The following is an 18,717-nucleotide window of genomic DNA, read 5'->3' on the forward strand; positions in this document are numbered from 1 at the left end:
ATATTGTTCTGGCTATCAACTGATGCATGACAGATCACCCCTAAATTTAGTGGCTGAAAAACAACAGTTTATTATTCTCATTCACAGTTCTGTGGGTTGACTGGACTCAGCTGAGTGGTTCTCACTTGGGTTCTCTCAGGCCGTGGCAAGCAGATGGCTACTGGGGTTGATGTTATCTTGACTTGGGCTGGACGTCTCAGGGTCCTCCCACTGGAGTAGCCTGGATTTATTCCATGGTGGCTCGGGGCTACACAGGTCAGGAGGCTCAGAACTGGCCCAGCATCACTTTCACCATGTTCTGTTGGTCAAAACAGATACAAGGTCAAGGCCAGTCTAGATTCAAGGGGGTGGAAGAGTAGACCCCGTATCTCAAGGGAAAGAATGTTTGACAGCCATCTTTGAAGTTAAGTTAACATGCATCTGACTCTTTCTCTGCCGACTCCTCCCACATATCATCCTGGGATGTTACATGCTTTCCTCCTCCCCAACTTCATTCTGGTTTGTCTCCCTCTTCTTCTTTGAGGGGAGTATCATTGCGGAAGCACATCAAAGTTTTGTGGGTTTTCAGTTAAGACATGAAACTTGTCCCCTCCAGCAGCATCAAGAGCTTAAGCTTCTTAGAGAAGATGAGGTGAGCTTTTTTGTTTTGTTCTGCTTGTTTAACATCCCTTCCCACTTCCTGGGCCAGGATCCCAAGCTTTCTGTGGGGGAACTCTGGTCAACCACAGTGCCTCACACTCTATTAGCCTATAAGTGGCCAAGTGACCTGGGCCAAGCCAAACCAACCCTCTCTGAAATTTGAATCTCCAACAGTGACAAACAAAGTCTGAAAAGAAGTTTACAGTGGACACTGTATGAGACTCCTCACAGACTATACATCCCAGGTGCAGGGAGAGCCTGATTAGGCTAAACCAGGGTTTTTCAGCCTTTGTACTGTTGATGTTTCAGAATAGATAATTTTCTGTAGTGTGTGAAGGAGGAAGGCACTGTCCTGGGCATTGTAGGATATTTAGCTGCATCTCTGATTTCTACCCATGAGACGCCACTAACACCCCTCTAGTCATGATACCCTCAGATGTCTCCCAGCATTGCCAAATATCCTCTGGGGGCCAAAATCACCCCCTGTACCTCTTGCCGATGATGGGTTTGGGGTGAACAGACCCAAGCCAGTTGAGCCAATGAGACACCAGGAGAGATTTCCTGGGGACTTCCGGCAACAACACTTCTGGCAGCAACACTTCCATACTCTTAAGAGAGAGCCAGGAAAAGCTACTCTTTCTTCCCTACTGGATGTTAACAGTTTTATAGCCTGATTACTCCTGGCTACCACTTTGCATCCACAGAAGGACCCAGCTTTCAGTGGAAGCCAATATGTGGATGGTAGAGGGAAGAGAGAGAGAACCATGTTCTCAAATACATCCTTGAACCTCTGAGTCAATTTTAGAGTTGCCCTGCCTACCAACTCCCTTACTGCTTAAGCCAATTTGAGTTGTCCTTCTCTGTTACTTGCAGCCATAGCGTCCTAAGTGCCACATTGTCAGAGCTGAAGAGGACACTTGCCAGCTAATGCAATCAAGATCCCCCCGGGCATGCTGTTTCTAGTCCTTTTCAAACTTGCTTCTGGAACTTTCTCTCTCCATTTCTATACAGTGCCTTGCATCCATCTCACAAATTCCCCTCTGTTCTTATTGGCCAGAACCAATGTCATGATTTGCAGGAGGGGAATTCTGTTACCTCAGCTGACTAATTTCAGCCCCATAAAAACCAACATTTCCAGCCACCATACCACTTCCATGGGGCTACCTTAGAACCTGTTTGCTGACTCACCTGCTATTTCACAAAGTGCTGCTTATGAGGCGTGCAAGAAAGACTGAACCTCATGTGAACAGGTCGATGAGAAGATCAATATAGAAAACATTCCGGTAAGTTCTAAAGGCAGTACCACACAGGGTGGGTCATGCCCAGGGCAGACGAGTGGAGTTACCCGGTGCACCCCGAGGACTGCCAGATCTATTAGGAGATGAGAAGTAGGTAAAAGGGCAAAGAGAAAGGCAGGATTTAATGGTCATAGAGGCCCTGGCTTCATCACCAGCTTGCTCTGGGACCCCAAGGGAGCTGCTTCTCCCTCATCCGTCAAATGAGCTTCTGATCATACTCACTTCTCAGGGCTGGTGTGCGCTGTGCCTGAGGCACACGCCTAACCGGTTTAGGGATATGTCTCAACTAGCTGAGGTGTAACCATGAAATCGTTTTATTTTTATAATTACTACTACCAAATACTCTCTGTTGAAACTTCCCATTTCCCTCTGGGTGACATTAAAAATACTAGCATAGAAGGAGTATGCATAGTAGAGGCAGCAGCCAGCTCTCACGGCCCTCCCCACGTGCCAGGCGCTGCTCTGAGCACCTCGCAGACATTAGTTCGCCGAGGCCTCACAATGACCTCATGAAGGAGGAACCCCGTGTTATAGACGCAGAGAAACAAGAAGTTCAGCAATTTGCCCAAAGTCATGCAGCTCTTAAGGGGCGGGCTTCCTCCACCTTCCCCCTTCCAGTCCCACCACTTGTCAGGCTCTTTTGGTTACCAGAGCTGTCTCCTTTCAGCTCTTAAAATGAACTCAAAATTCCTCAGATTAAAATCTCAGTCTCAAGCAGTGAGCCACAGTTAGACCCAGCGTGGAGGAGTCTCCTGGCCATAATGCCGACCAGAGAAGGCAGACATGAAAGAGCACCCACTGTGTGATTCCATTTATGCAAAATTCAAAACCAGGCAAAACTAATCCAGGCTGTTCAGGGTCAGGATGCTGGTAGTCCTTGAGGAGGGCATGTGACTAGTAAGGGCACAAAGGTGGCTCTCCGGGGAAGCCGGTAGAGTTCTGTATATTGATCTGGATGCTGTCTATATGAGTGTGTTCCATTGGTGGAAATTCTTTAAACTGTGTACTTATATATTTTTTTCTGCATGGGTGTTATATTTCAGTAAAAATTTACTTGAGAAAACTTCAATCTAGAATTCGATTCATCATTCTGCACCCTTCCCCATTCCATCACCCAGTTCGAGAAAGACATGGCTGTAAGGGCTTGGGGGGCAGGTAGGTGTTGAAGTGGGGGGCCATTCCACCGAAATGGTTTCACAGGGAGCCCTGAAGCGAGATGGCTGTCCTCAGCTGCTAGATGACCTCTGAATTTAGACTGAGTGACTTAGAGGGCCCCGAGGGCCCTTTCATCATTTTATTGTATATGTAAAATGCCTGGGGCAAAGCATATGTAATAGGGGGGATCCCAGGATGGAAACTCAACATTTTCAATATCTTGAGGACTAGAAGTTGGGATGGCATCATCTTTTAAAGATGCCAGAAGTTTGTGGAGTCACAGTTGGTCGAAGACAGACAACACTTCTCCTTGCAGCCTTTTAGACAGACAGAAGGAAAAGCCAAAGTCCGCTGTCTTAGGCCGAGTTCCTCCAGAAGCCACCTGCTGAGGCAAGGACTTGAATGCGAGTAAGTGATGTGAGAGGAGATGGCAGGGAACAGCAGTCCCAGAGTGGGGGAAGGAGGCAGGAACAGGAAGGGAAGGGCGCTCAGGAGCAGATTGCCACCGTGGGCCTGGGCCCAGGGGGCTCAGTCCCGCTGGGAACCTCTGAGTTGCACGACCTGCGGAGCAAGGAGCTGAGGTTCTTATCCACTAATTCCACTTGTCATTGGTTGAGGGCTGCTTCTGAAGACATGTTCTTCCTGGCCAGACCCTGCCGGGAGCTGAGCCCGCTCTGGTGGCCAGAGAAAGCTTTCAGCCAGAGAGCTGCAGGTGTGAACGCCGTGGGTGGAGGGGATGTGTGCAGGCCATCAGCATGACGGGCACACCTGTCCCCAGACATCTTGTTCTCTGATCTGCGTACATGTGGTCAGCTTAAGTGTTACTTAGAGACAAAAGCGTTCCCAGCTGATACGGGAAGATCAAGGGAGGCTGGAAAGTAGACTGAAGTAACCATTAAGAGCAAGAAGAGACAAGTGATAACCAGAGTTCAAGGAAAAGGTATTCAGATTTCTCAGAAAGTGTTGTGGAGGCGAAGGGACTTGATTTCCTGCTGCATCATGAGATGGGAATTAGATCTCACTGATTGTTTATTAAAGGAGGGGATGACCCCCTCTGGAGCGTGAAGAACTTGAAAACATTTAAGTTTGATAAAGAGAAGGAGAGAGACAGACCGGAAAGAGAGAGTGAGAGATATAAGAGGGGAAGACGTACAGGGGAAGAGGGAGATGGAGAGGAGACAGAGACAGCCAAAGAAATGTGGAAACACACATACCAAAGTGGTAAGTCACTGTCTTAAGCGGTGAGGCTAAAGCAATAAGTTTTCTCTCTTTCGTATGTGCTTTTAAAGATTTCTTCATTAAACCTGTATTGCTTTTGTGATTAGACAAAGAATTGAGAAAAAAAAAGTTCCCACCTGCAATGCTAGAATTTACAACTGAGGTGAGGGAGTGCTCACCTTGAATCGCTTCTCTCTTTAGTTCTTTCACATTTCTTGAAATGATTTAAATTCAAACACAGTTTCCTTCCTTCTTCCTTTGTTTGGGGAAGATATGGGTCAGAGTCGGCTCAGTGCTCAACCAGAGCTGCGGCTGACAGTGGGTGGATTAAAGGTAGTTTAAGGAGAAAAGAATTAGAAGCTGCTTTGGAACTGAGAAGTGGATTAACTTCTTCCTGGCTCTACCTCTGCAAGAACTGTCTTGTCCCAGGATAGTATTGGAGGGCAGTAGGGAGGGAAATGTTTAGGGAGGTGATAGAATTGGGTTTAGATGATTCACTCTTTCATATACTCATTCAACAAATATTCAGGGAGCACCTCTTGTTGCCCAGGTCCTGAGCTACCCTGGGGATAGACCAAGATAAATACTACACAGACCATGCATGGGAGGAGCTCACGGTCAGCTGAGAGAGACACACGTCTGGACTGATAAGACCAATACTAGAGGATCGATCTGTGCCAAAGTAGAGGTTTGCACAAAGGCAGAAGTTCTGCTTTCGCCTCACCCAGATACAGATCTCGGTCCTGAAATGCAGAAGTAAAAATTGATGAGGGAGATTCTTATTTAGAAGAACAGTGGTGACAAGCTGACGCAGGTGGTTTCCGAAAGATCTTGACTTCCAAAGCCACTGGTGCTTTGTGGAAAGAATGAAGCTAAGCTTGAGACCCAAAGGGCTGGAGGAAGGTAGAGATGGAAGGCAGACAGTGTATCAGCATGCTTTTGGCTGCAATAACAAAAAGACCAACACAAAGTGGCTTCAATGATTAAAAAAAAGTTTGGGATCTTTACAAAGAAGTCCAGATTGAGGTGGTTCGCAGAACATTTCAGTGACTCGGTGACTTTGCCAACAACTCAGGTGCTCTCTATGTCTGTGCTCCCTGAGCCTCAGCTTGTGGAAGAAGAGGCACAATTGCTCCCACGTGTCTCTCTTCCAAAAGGGAGAAACCTTTCCCAGAAGCTCCCGGGCAGACTTTGCCTTGCATCCCATTTGCTGAGCTTGAGTTATATGTCAATGTCTAACTGCAGAGGTGGCTTGGAAAAGGTATAGCTCAGTTTTTCAGCCTCTGTTATAATGGGTGGGCTCGGTCAGCCAAGAAAAAAGGGGGAAAGGAATGATGGGTAAATAGGCAACCAAAAGTATCTGCCTCAGAAGGGAATTAACATTCTCTGGGCACTATTTGTAACCCTAGCTGTCCCCAAAATTTCCAGCTTCCCCTTTAATATATAAGTAACACAAGGAACCCATGACTCGAAGAAGACCAAACTTTTTTATCAGGTTCTTTCTGCAGGATATTACTCAGAATCTCTGGGGGATATTCACATGTCCCATGGACCATCCCTCTGGCTGCTTAGCAACCACAGTGAGCTGTCTCTCCCAGGACTTCTACTGCCCTTGTTTGCCTTCTCTTAACTGCCTGTGTCGGGATGCTGCTCCTGTCCCCAACACCATCTTGATCTGGAGGTGGTACACTGCCCTCTTCCTTAACAGCCCCCAAAACATGGCTGGGTTAATTAGAATATAGATTCAATGGCTATAACTAAGAGTCCCACTAATGGTGGCTTGAACAGAGCAGAAGTTAATTTTTAACAATAAGAATGAAGTCTGTAAGCAACCTCCCATGGAGGGAGGCTTCCTCATCCTTTCTCTCTAGAATTTAGAGCCCTACTCTTCCTTGCCTACCCCAGACATGGGCAGTGGGACTACCCAGTTCCTTCAGGGGAAAGCTCCACCTACTGTGTGGTTCCCCGTGGCCCTGATGAGGGCACCGTGAGAGGTAAGTACATTCCCCTGAGTCTGGATCCCTCTGCTTTCAGTCAGTCCCAATGTGGGTCCTCTTCATAGGTCTCCTTCCAGCACAAGGAGAGGAAAAGTTCAGGCCAGCCCCGCTCTGTCTGCACAGTCAGGTCTGAAATGGAAGACCATTTTCATCTTCAAATACGAAAACTATTGGAGCAAATACTTGATTAAAAAGACACACACCTTCCCCAAGCACTTCAGGAACACTTCTAACTAAGTGTAAGCTGAGAAGTTAATTCTTTTTCTCTAAAAGGCGGCCATCCTGCTACAGACCCCACTCAACTCATAGACATTATGTCCATGCTGCTTTGTGACAGGGGACAAGTTACGTAGCCACTGTTTCCTCATCTGTGAAATGAGGTTAATAACAGACCCTGTCAGAGAGTTTTTGGGAAGTTGTAGAGAGATGATGGAGGTAAAGTGCTAGCTTAGCACAGAGCCTGGCCCAGAGTTAACACCCAATACAGGTAGCAATTGTAATTACTATTACTAAACAATAGTAAACAACTCAACATGGGGGGTCTGTATCTGAATAATGTCACTGTTTTAAGGCTTCCCCCAAGAGCAGTGGTTCCTCCCAGAGTAAAGCGGGGAAACCATTTCCATTTTCAAAGACAGAAACTGCTTCTAACCTACTTCAAGAATTCGAAAATCTAGTCTCATTTCCAGGATTGGCTATATAATTTGCAAGACCCTATGCAAAATGAATATGCAGAGCCCCTTGTTCAAAAATTATTAAGAATTTGAAGACTGTGGCAGCAGAAAATTAAACCAAGCACAGGGCCCTTCTGAGCCCAGGGTCCTGTGTGGCTGTTCAGATTACAAACACAGCCAGCCAAGCTGGCCCTGCTCACCTCCACCAACACAGCAAAACTCAGAGATGTAAAACAGGACGTTGCAACATATACTATGAAAATATCTGGGGGCAGATGGTAGCCTGCTTTTCCCCCTCAGCAACCTGTACAATCGCAATAACAACAGCTACATTTATTAAGTCCTTGCCCTGGGCTAGTGACGAGGCTCAGACACCATCTCATTCAGCCATCACATCCCCATCTTAATATAAAAGATAGAAAACTGACGTCAGAGAGGGTAAGGAACCTGTCCAGGGGCATGCAAGCCCAAGCCAGCCAGTTGGCAGAATCTGCAAAGTGTGTGCTACCAAAGTGTCCCACAGCCCCCACCCCTCCAAACTGGAGGGTGGAGGAAGCTGCAGTGGCCTCCGGAAACCCTCCCAGACTCCTCCTTTGCTGAAAGTGTGGGTCCAGGTCTAGTTTCCATGCTTGGGTCAAACTTCCCTGCTCGAACCTTCCCCCATGCCTCTGACCCTCCTTTCTCAGAACTCACATGATTCCTTCTAGTTCCCCTGAGTGCCTGCTTCTCCCGACGCTGGGCAGTCACCCTGTAGGACAGGCAGCTCCATATTAGATTTATTTATTTCTGTTTTTATTTTTAATGGCTTGGAGTAAAATCTGAAATGTTTTCAGGGGCAGTGGGGGAGGCAGGGAGAGTCTTCATAGGATGTGGAAGGACTCAGTAACAATGTGAATGAGGAGCTTCTGGGCTGCTGACCTTCCTCTAAGTTCTGAAACAATGCAGAACTCACATGTATTAATAGAATTTCAGAACTGGAGGCAGCACCTAGAGCTAAACTGGGTTCAAATCTTGGCTCCACTAGGATTTCTTAGCTGTGTGACCACGGGCAAGTTGCTAAACCTTTCTGTGTTTCAGTTCAAATGGGAGATAATAACAGTAGTGGCTTCACCGTTTTGTTGTAAGTGGTGATTATTATCACTACTATCATGTCTTCATTATAATTATTATTTGTTTAGAGCTCATGAGAGTTCTTGAAGAGACTGTGTAGCATTATGACACAGATGCTGAAACCAGACTGCCTATATCTAAATCCTACTTCCATATTTATAGCTGTGTGACTTTAGTTAAGAAATTGACCTCTCTGGGCCTCGTTTCTTCATTTGCCAGTACTTCCCTTGGACAAAGAGACTGGCTTAGGGATAACATGTGAGACTCAATTGGACCAATGTGATTCAAGGCCAGGACTTGTGCTGGGCCCACAGTGGGAAAGAAGCATTTTTTCCATCTGAGTTGCTGAGCTGGCAGGATGTGGGCCTGGAGCTGCTGGGTCCATCCTAGTTACCTGAGGAAAGCCTGTCTGAGACTAAAGCTAACACAGGGGGCAACAGGAAGAGAGCTGGAGTGAGAACGAGTCATGATGATATTGTTTGAGCCCTCGGATGCTCAGTGTCTGAAGCAAGCCACCTTTGGACTTCCCAGTTTCATGAGCCAGTGAATTCCCCATTTTGCGAAAGCTACTTTCAGTTGAGTTTTTCTCACTGGAAAGCATCCAGGCTGACACTAAGAGGTTAAGTCACTTGCCCAAGGTCTGAAAACCAGTAAGTGGCAGACCCAGGATTTAGAAGCTTCTAACCCGCTGTGCCCAGATCAGCATTCTGTATTTGGGTGTTCATTGATTTTACCTCTTTCCCCATTTTCTCATCTGCAAAATGGGATTATAATACCAGGCTTGGAGGACTGCTGGGATATATAAAATGTGAAGTCACACTTAGCACTCTCTGTGGCTGGAGGCTGAAGCTCTGTGCATCCAGTTTCCAGTGCTGCAGGCCTGGGTTTTGCCCCTGGTTAGATGTTCCATCTCAGGGATGTCTTTGGGTGACCCCAAATCAGCCAACCAGTCAAGGTACCCAAACTATGTTAGCATTTCAGCGGGAAGGGCCTCTTCCTCTCCTGGCTGTGTCCTCACTGGTAGACAGAGGGAGCTGGATGACCCTGAGGACCCTCGAGGTCCTATGCTATGAGGTAGAAAGAAGCTCTGTCATCTTGGTTTCTGGAACCTTCCAAGAACTTGTGGGCCAACCTGGGAATGACCTGTAGCTCAGGAAGACAGCACTGAACCAAATCGACTTAGTCACTTGCCTTGATGAAGTTTACGTTTTGTGGTCGAGATGGATGATAACACATAAGCATGTGGCATAATACCACGTGGTTAACCAACAGTAGGGAGAAAATACGTCCCCAAATGCCTGGTACGTGCCGACAGGGAAAAGGGACAGAGACTGGGGGAGCTGTTTATTAGGGGCATCAGAAGGGGCCTCTCCAAGGAGGTGACATCTCATCAGAGACTAGTTTGGTCTCCCTCTGAATCCCAAGCTCTCAACACTGTGCTACCTCCCAGAAAAAAAGACCAGGACAGATTTTTTTACCAGGAAATTTGCTGACACTGCTAAGTTAGGAGTTGATGATCCATCGGAGGCTTGGTAAACAGCCATCCTTCTATATTGACAACTCTTTAGGACATTTTTAAAAGTTTAATGGGTCATTGATTTCCTCCATTAGTTAAATCTGTGAAGGAAAGGCCTGAGAAACCACGTGAGACCATTCTTCAGGCAAGCCTGCCAGGAAAAGGTTTTAGCTATCATGACACATGGTCATTTGTTTATCTTCTAACCAGTCATCGCTGAAAGATTCCCAATCATCACCATCACATCTCTGGGGGATACCAGGGCCTGGCTGGTTCTAGGCCAGACCTTGGCAGGGAACCGGCAGAGCTTTACAGATGAAAGTCAAGCCTCAGAGAGCCACAGAAGATTCCAGTGCCTCAGGTCCCTCCTCTCAACCCAATATCAGCAGGACACGGACAAGAAGTCAAAGTCCCTACCCTCATGGAACATCATAGTTGGGGGCAGCAGAAGGAAGCAAGCCAATAAATAAATAAAGGGGAGGATTTTAGAGATGGGTGCTGTGATGCAAAAAAAATAAGGTCACTGGTAGGGAGTGACTGGTGGCTATTTTAGAGACCATGGTCAGAAACCTTCTGCAGAGGTGACATTTGACCTGAGACTTGAAGGGTGAGAAGATCTGCAGGAAGAGTGTCCCTGCATCAGGGATAGCTGGTGCAAAGGTCCTGAGGCAGAAACTCATTCAATGTATTAGAGGAGTGGACTAGGGTAAGGAACAGGAAAAGGAGAGGGGTTGGGGAGGTGGGCCAGGGTTAGGACTTATTTGGGTTTCATTCTAAGAAGGATGGAAACTATTGGAGAGTTTTACATAGAATTGTTTCATGATCCAAACATTAAAAGGGCTCTCTGCCTGCTGGTGTGTGAATGGATGTAATGGTGATTAGCTGATACCTGAAATTAGGGGTTTCATTCAGGACCAGTATTTCTGACAAAGTCTTACCCTCTGCTACTTTAGGAGGTTGAGTGGGGGGCCCTCAAAAATATATGTCCAAGTCCTAACCCCCAGTATGTGGAATATAACCTTATTCAGAAAAAGGGTCTTTGCAGGTGTAATTTATCTTGGATGACTCAGAGAAGAAAACTGTATAACGACAGAGGCAGAGACTGGTTTATGCTGCCACGAACTGAGGAATGAAGAGGCAAGGAAGGACTCTCCCCTAGAGACTTCAGAAGGAGTGTGGCCCTGTCAGTATGTTGATTTCAGACTTCTGGCCTCCAGAACTGTTCAAAAATAAATTTCTGTTTCTTTAAGCCACCAAATTTGTGTTGATTTGTTACAGCCACCCTAGGTAACTAATACATCCACTAAACACACGTGGACTCTGCTCTAGCCTCCTGTACCACCCCCTACACTCCTCCGCCAAGATCCTGTGTATAGCTTTGGCCCCACTCAAAGGCGGCTCCAGTCACTGGGTGGCACTCCCTGCAGGCCTGAGGGCCACTTGGGCTCCAGATGGGCATCTGATTTATTTACTTACTTAGCTCAGCCCATGGGGAGAGGAATGAACCAGCCCTGTTCTCTGTTTCCCCCAAGGAGCTCTCAGTTATGTGAGTTCCAGAGAAACTCGCACTCAAAGAAATAAGGGCAGGAAGAATATACGAACCTGGAGTCACTTAAACAGCTAAGACTTAAATTAGGCAGCTTCCAAGTGTAAGGTTCCCAAACTTTTCACCTGAATGGGCATCTTTTGCTAATTTCCCCCTCCATGGAATACTCAGTTTCTAAAGACATTGCCTGTCAAACCAATTGCATTTGTTCAATAAGAATTTACTTCCTACCTGTTATTATTTGAAAGTATATAGTAATGAGGGCTCATATTTATTGATCCACTCACTATACTAAAAGCATTATATATACTCTTTCAATCTTCACACCACCCTGTTTATTATCTTCATTTTACAAAGAAGGGAACAGAGGCAGAGAGGGGTTACGTAATTTGCCCAAGGTGGCACAGCTAGCATTTAGTAGAGCTGGAATTTGGATTCAGGCAGCCTGGCTTCAAGTGAGCACTCCCCTGGAGACTGGGTTAGAATCCTGGCTTTGATACCAATATGCAAAGCTACTCTGGGCAATCAATTTTGCCTCTCTGCACTTCAGTTTCCTCATCTACAAAATGAGAATGATAAAAGTGCCTATATTGTCGGGTTGTTGTAGAGATTAAATGAGAAATGTACTTGGAATGCCAGGCACAGTGCCCGCCACAAGCACTCAAGGGCTGAGCTGGAATTCAACACAGCTGCTCTGGGGAGGCTGAGATGGGAACAGTGAACACAGATGATTCCATCCTGTAGGTTCTCTGACCCCAGGGAGTTCACAATCTCCATGTAATGTGCCAGGCCCAAAGCTGGCTGGCTTAAAGTAAACCTGCAGGAAGGCAACCTGACCAGCCCTTCTCATATGTGCTTCAAGGACCACAGGTGTAGAATTAGCTGGCGTTGCTGGTGAAAAATAGATTCCTGTACCCGAATCCTTTGGAAGTGAGCCCAGAAATATGCTATTATTCAACACACTAATGCACCATGGAATCTGTGCTCCATTGAGTCCACTCTGAGCAGGATTTCCTTGCTAGTTTGGGAAATACTGAAAATCATTCCAAGACGCCCAAACCCATTCATTCCTGCAGTGCCCAGGATAGGAGACCCCAAACAGAAATCTTGAGTTTCAGACAAGGACAGTACATTCAGAGAGAAGTGGGCCTTCCCCAGCAGCCAGGTGAACCATTAAGAGCTAAGTTTCATGAAAAAAAGGGCGGAAATCTGGCCAGAGGCAGGATCTTGGAAGGGGGGCATGTAGCCCCTCACCCATACTCCAGCTTGGAGCATTGAGGCCTGGGTCCTGGCGCTGCAGGAAAGATGCTTCAAGGTCACTCTGACTCAACGGACCTCGTCAAGACTTGGACTCAAGATCCGCAGGGGGCCTCGCAAACCCCGCGTCGTGGGAGGAGCGCACGGGGGTCGCCTAGGCAACGGGGGCGCGCCACGCCCAAGCTCGGAGCCGGGGAGGGAAGGAGGGAGCGCACGCTGCAGGATGTCTCGCGGGGCTGAGGCCGCTTCCCCCAGCACCTCCCCCGGCTCCGCCCCGCGGAAGTGCTTGCCGACATTCCAAAGCGATGATTGGTCCTTCTGCTTGGGGGGCGGAGCCCGTGGCAGCGCGGTGCGTACTTCCGGCTGCCGGGTTGACATGAAGAAGCAGCGGCAGCTAGGGCGGCGGTAGCGGCAGAAGTCGAGGCTTGCAGCGGGACTCGGGGCGGAGAGCGCGACGCGGCCTAGAGCGGCAGAAGGCGCAGTGGGCCGAGGAGGAGGCGCAGCAGCCGCCCTGGCCCGTCATGGAGATGGAGAAGGAGTTCGAGCAGATCGACAAGGCCGGGAGCTGGGCGGCCATTTACCAGGTGCGGGACCGCCCGGGAGCGCGGCAGGCCGTTCGCTTAGGCCTCGTGAACCTTCCGCTCAGACCCCCAGACCCCGTTCTCCCTCCGGGTCCCGCCCTCCATCTCGGCCCTGCTGCTTGAGGATTCGACCCGACGGCGGCAGAGGCCGGCGCCCTCTCTCTTTGTCCCCGGGGTGGGCCTGCCCCTCTCCCCGGTCTCATAGTCTCCTTTGATCCCCCACCTACCTCACATCCTCCAGCTCGGATGACCTCTCAAGCTTGGAAGCCGCTCGCCTCTGCTCTCAGCGCGAACCCTCGCACCCCGACCCCGCCCCCCTGCCTGTCCACTCTTTGTCCCCCTGGGGTTGCTAGAACACCCCCCTCCCCACGACTTCCTTTTCTAGACTGGACCACCTCAGACTCTCTTCCTTTGTCTCCCTGGGGAAAGGGTTACTCTCCCCTCCCTCCCTTACGTTTCCTTTCCCCTAGTCTCGGTGTGCGTTGAGTCCCAAGGATGACAGTCCCTTCCCCCTTCCTGTTCATTCATTTAATGGATCTGAATCGGCGTGCCTCTTCCGTGCTAGGCACTGCCTAGGCGCAGGAGGTAGTGTTTGCTGAACAAGACAGACAAGATCCTATCCTCCATGGAGCTTAGAGTCGAATAGGGCAGTCAAACACATGAAGAGATAATTTCAGATGGTGATAAGTGCTATGAAGAAAACAAAACATAGTAGGGTAGAGAGCGGCTTCAGGGAAGGTGGGCTCCCTCAGAGAAGGGAGTCAGAGAAGATCTGTTAGAGGAAGAAACTTTTGCTCTATTAGCTAAGCCCTGAGAGTATCAGGCCAAAGAGCCTTCCAGAAGTCCCGTAGTACCTACTTTACTGAGGCCGGAATATTACCTTGTGTCAGGCAGGCAAGGGAGAAAGTTAACGTTTTTACCCTCTCAAAAACAGCATCTTTTGCCGATGAGCATCTTATTCTTTGGTCATGTTTGAGATGATAGTGTCTTTGCAGTCCTCGTCTCCTTGTGGGTTATAGTGGTTCTTAAATTAAAAGTTAGGAAGATAGGGTTTCTGACAGATCTCTGCATCATCAGATTGAAAACGCGGAGAGGTCTACTTTCACAAGCAGTTAAATCCTCGGAAGAAAATATGTGCTCCCGATTAAATGTCATTGCGGGGGTTGTGGAGATTAACCAAAACCACACTGGGTATTTTAAATACGTGATGTACAGAATGGAGAGATGATGTTACTTGTGTAAAGGGAGAAGGCAGATTATTCTGTTTTCAGTTTATGGGCTCAAAAGGCAAATTGTGAGGTCCATCAGCTGGTAGTATTAAAAATCTATTTTGAGCTCCACTTAAAAAGGAAAAAAGCTTTAAGCAGTTCTTTGGTATGCTTGACTAACAAAAGCCTTTTTTTTTTGGCAGGCTTGGTTTCATGTGGATTTGCATCAAGCTTACTTGACAGGGTTCTTTTTACTTGTCCTGTGATGTATATTAGCTTCTGATAGACTAATATTTATAACCACTGTAATCTGTATAAGTATGACTGATCAATATATAAAATCTGTATTCCACGTCTAGTCTCTCTGAGTTAATTGAATGAATTCCACTAGTGACTTTGAGAACGTGCACATTTTCTACATTGAATTTTATACAGTAGAGTCTAAAATGGTTTTAAATGAAAAAATTCTTGATCTGAAGTGTTGGAGTTGGTTATGATGTACCCCATCACAAGTGGGGGTGGCCTCCAGGAGGCACTGGGAAAAATCTTTTATACCAAAACTGACTCAGTTGACAACAACAAATTCATATTATAAAAAGTTCTTGGTTGAATTTGATTCCTTTCGGTTTTAGGGCAGAGTGGGAGACCTGTCACCCAAGCATTGTTAGAACTGTGTTAAGCATGTCACTTAGCTTGGAGCATGGTCATCTGTTCATTTTCTTCATTGTTCTAATGTGTGTCTACCACCTTGGGACCCCAGGAGTTAGTAGAGATTGCTGTACATTGAGATTTCTCTAGACTCTGAACCGATTGCCACATTCTTGGAGGTGGTTTCTTTTATTTTAGAGAATTATCCACTATGAGCTTTCTCACCTCTATAGTACAGATATTTTTCTTTCACAAAATTGAAGTCAGAAGCTCTTTTCCTTCTTGACGTTGAAAGTGGCTCTTTATTGGCCAGCTGTGACATTTTTAAAAATGTAGTGTTCACTTGAGTCTAAAGTGGCAAATTTTCCAAAGCGTGCGTCAATTTACCAAAACCATTATTTTTCAAGAATTCAAAGAAATGTGTTTCTGATTGGTAGAAAATGGAAGTTAAAAAAAATCTATTTTACAGCATGTCACAATGAGGGCGGCTTTATACAAAGTCATTTTGAGCTTGCTTAGTCTGTTGTGATTTCACAAAAATAATGTGTCACAAATGACACAAAAATAATGTCATTTTTGCTTAACATTTTGTAAACATGGCATTGCAGTTACTTCTCACTATGCTAACTTCTAACTAGAACAAAAGATGTAAAAACTTGGAAACAATTGGGTAAAGAACAAAGGATGAAGTAGATTTTTGAGCACTGAGGAATGTGATAGTTTAGAAAACAAATGTTTCAGGCAAGGATATCTGCTGGCTCAGTTTGATAAAACAAGCATAACTGTTTTTAATTGTTAACGCTAATAAATAGCATAGATACTAATAAGCATCGAGGTCTATGAAAAGTCAACTTTGATAGCATATTTAAATGACTTTAAAAATTGTCTTCTATCATTTAAATGATTGTAGGTCTGGTTTGAAAAGTGGAAGTATTTAATATATAGCAAGCCTGGAGTGTCCAGAAGAGAAGAGAGAACACAGACAGGGAAAAGGGATTGGGTTTTGGAGCAAGAATGAGAGAAGGGAGGGCTTGAATGAATGAAAAATAGGATAAGCTACCCTCCATTTGTATTTAAGGTTTGAGTCAGGTATTTTGCTCTTTCTCGCATCTCTAAGTCTTTGATTCTCTGACACTGTTCACTACTTTTCAGTATGAATGATTTGATTGTTTCAGATAAAGGAGAGTGCAACAATAGCTTGTGACTTGAAGGCAAGATTTATTCTATGTTAGAGGCAGGCTTTGTAAAAGGGGCCACTCTTCCAATTGACATTTGTTTTTATAGCGGCTTTCATCATGAAATACGATCTAATGCCTGACTAGATTAAAACCGTGTTGTAACAGAAGCTCAGTAAAACTCCTTACTGCTATACAGCTTATGTTGGTATAGTTCGAGATGAATATTTAAATTTCCCAGTAATTTTTATTTAAATATGATTCTCTTCAGAGGAAAACTGTGTTTTGTGCAGAGGAGAAAGATCTATACACTATGACTCATTTCACTTAAGAAAAAAAGACAAACGGAAATGACATGGGGAGACTGGGAAGTTCTAGTCATCTTGAGTGACCCATTAGATCTAAATGTTCATGTGTGGCCCTGGTTTGGGTGAACTAAATATAGGTGTCTGATCACCACTTTGGAAATGGCGCAAAGATGTTTGTAATTGTCTGGACTCAGATTAACTGGGGGCACAAGTAGAAATAGTGGAGGGAAGAATTATTTTGCTGTCATTATTTGTTTGACATCACTGGCATATTTATAGGAATACTCTGGTACTTTTGGAAGTACATAGTAAACCATGTCGGTTGGTTCTGAGAAGTCAGCTGGTGGGTAATGGTAATGCAAATGATTTTCAGTCACCAGTTACCTACCATTGGGCTCCATGGCCACTCTGCTGCATTTTGCATTTAAGCATGAACAGCTCCCCTAAACCTATAAAAAATGCCTGGTATTGAGTAATGTAACTTAATGTGTACTGAATTTCATAATAGAAATAAATTTTAGAATTTCCTCTAGAGGTTTTTCAGACTATAAACTGCTGAAATAACTGTGTCTTTTGTTTTTCTTTTTCACATTCTTTTTTTGAACTGTTTTCTGATCTTTCAGATTGCAGAATCCTTTTGGCAGTTTTGTCCTATGCTGTGCTCTTAACTGCAAGTACTTTTTCATAAGCCTGCCTGAGCACATATATATTTTGTACAAGCTGGCATCCCTCCTGCAGTGTTTGTGTTAATCCCTTCATGATAACCAATTAACACTGACTACAAATGGGCTGAGCATGTTTCTTTATACTGCCTGTGTTCAGGAAAATGGGAAGTCTCTCTGGGTCATTGTTTCCAGGACAGAGTAGTTGGGTACCAGTCACTTGGTGTGCGTGTTTTGAGTAGCCAGGAGTGCTGAGGACTACGGAATGGTCCTTGACTCCCTCTACCACATCTCATTGATTGGTCACCGTGGTGGCCTTTCTACCATCCCAGTAGTCTAGGTTTGCAAATTCTGCCTGTAATACTGCTGTCATTTCTAGTTTCACACTACAGAAATGCATGAATCCTCAGCAGTCTCTCAGCATCTCCCCCCGCCCCACCGTGTATATTCTTCACATTATCACTGGAGTAATTGTGTTGAAAACAGACCTCAGCCTGTCACTGCTCTGTTTAACTACTTCTGTGCTTCCATTTATCTGTAAGGTCCAAGCTCCTTAGTGTGGCAGCCAGGTTCCAGCCATCCCCTCGCTGTACCTTTTCTTCTCGCCACACCAGAAGGTGCATCGTTATCCATACTCATCCTTATCTTTCACTCCTCTGTACGTGGCTCAGCACTTTGTCTCGGCTGCCTTTCCCGCTCACTCTGGCTCGTGCCTCCCAGCTCAGATGTGTGCCCCATCGAGCTTGATTTTGGTGCTCTCACCCGTGTGCGTCCACACCCCTTTGTACCTGTCTCCTTGAAAGTCCTGCTCTCCCAGGAGCTGTTCCTTTCTGTCTGGGGTCAGCTCCTTTAGAGTCCAAGCTATGGAGGTCAGCTGTTGAATCTTTCTCATTCATTCTGGTGTCCTCTGCACTGGGCACAAAGTGCCTAAGAGGTGTTAGAGTTGAATGAATTGTCAGCACTTTGCCCCAGGCCATTACATTGTAAAGACGAACAAGTCATGGTTCCCACTTCCCGTGTGGGGGAGGAGGAATGATACACACAGTGGGATTAGCCCGCATTAGTACTAACAGCAGAGGCCACTCTCAGGAAAACAGCATGGTTTGAGCTGTGGCTTGATGAGGCGATTTGGAGTTGCATGCTGTGGTGGCTGGAAGAAAAGCTTGGGTTCTTACCCAGTAGGAGTTAATACCACCAGTTTGTTTCACAGGAACTTTAAATTTAACATCAAATTTGTACTTGGCCTGAGGCAAACTTAATAGGAAACTTGAAGGTGATATATCTGTCTCTCTAAGAACTATTGAATTACTCTGTCCTCATCACTCTTGACTTGTTCTCACATGCCTTCTTAAAGGGCTTTGCATGTAATTATAGTAGGTTTGTGAAATGTTTTTTGATTGGGATAAAAATAGGGTTCTCTGTAAAGTAACAACCCTTATAAAATCTGTGATTTTTTTTTTTTAATGTACAAGTGGTAAAGGAAAACATTTTTGGCCTTTGATCAGACCACCCTTCTGGCCAAAAGAATAGTTTAATCTTTTGCTTTTTTCTCTAGTCTCAGCTCTAACACTAACTACACTGAACGGGTCCCTTCCTTTCTTGAAGCTTCAGTCCCTTCCTTTGTAAAAATGGGCCTTGACTAACTGATGGGTAAATTCACATTAAGTAATAAAAGTCTGTAATGTACTCACAGAGAGAATTTAATGTTCCTGAGGTAATCCTTGT

At 45.9% G+C, this 18,717-nt stretch overlaps 1 protein-coding gene and 1 long non-coding RNA gene across 4 annotated transcripts in view; one reads left to right on the plus strand and one right to left on the minus strand.

The window, feature by feature from the left end:
• Nucleotides 1-45: 45 nt before the first annotated feature.
• Nucleotides 46-13,295, minus strand: LOC140687458 (uncharacterized). The gene is made up of 2 exons (XR_012061808.1): nt 13,219-13,295; nt 46-298 (listed from the first exon to the last, which is right to left on the minus strand). It is a non-coding gene; the product is annotated as an uncharacterized lncRNA (long non-coding RNA).
• The window catches only part of PTPN1 (protein tyrosine phosphatase non-receptor type 1), a 62,765-nt gene continuing 56,799 nt past the window's right edge, over nt 12,752-18,717 (plus strand). For 2 of the 3 annotated variants that reach the window (XR_012061803.1, XM_072944385.1), the window contains exon 1: nt 12,753-12,994. Coding sequence is in view for 1 of the 3 variants with exons in the window: in XM_072944385.1 (XP_072800486.1) it covers nt 12,932-12,994 (63 nt within the window). In the remaining 2 variants the exon portion in view is untranslated. Of the gene's footprint in view, nt 12,995-18,717 lie in introns of all 3 variants that reach the window. The other variant, XM_072944386.1, reaches the window with a different exon arrangement.

Source organism: Vicugna pacos, chromosome 19, assembly GCF_048564905.1.
Source record: "Vicugna pacos chromosome 19, VicPac4, whole genome shotgun sequence".
Lineage (NCBI taxonomy): Eukaryota > Metazoa > Chordata > Mammalia > Artiodactyla > Camelidae > Vicugna > Vicugna pacos.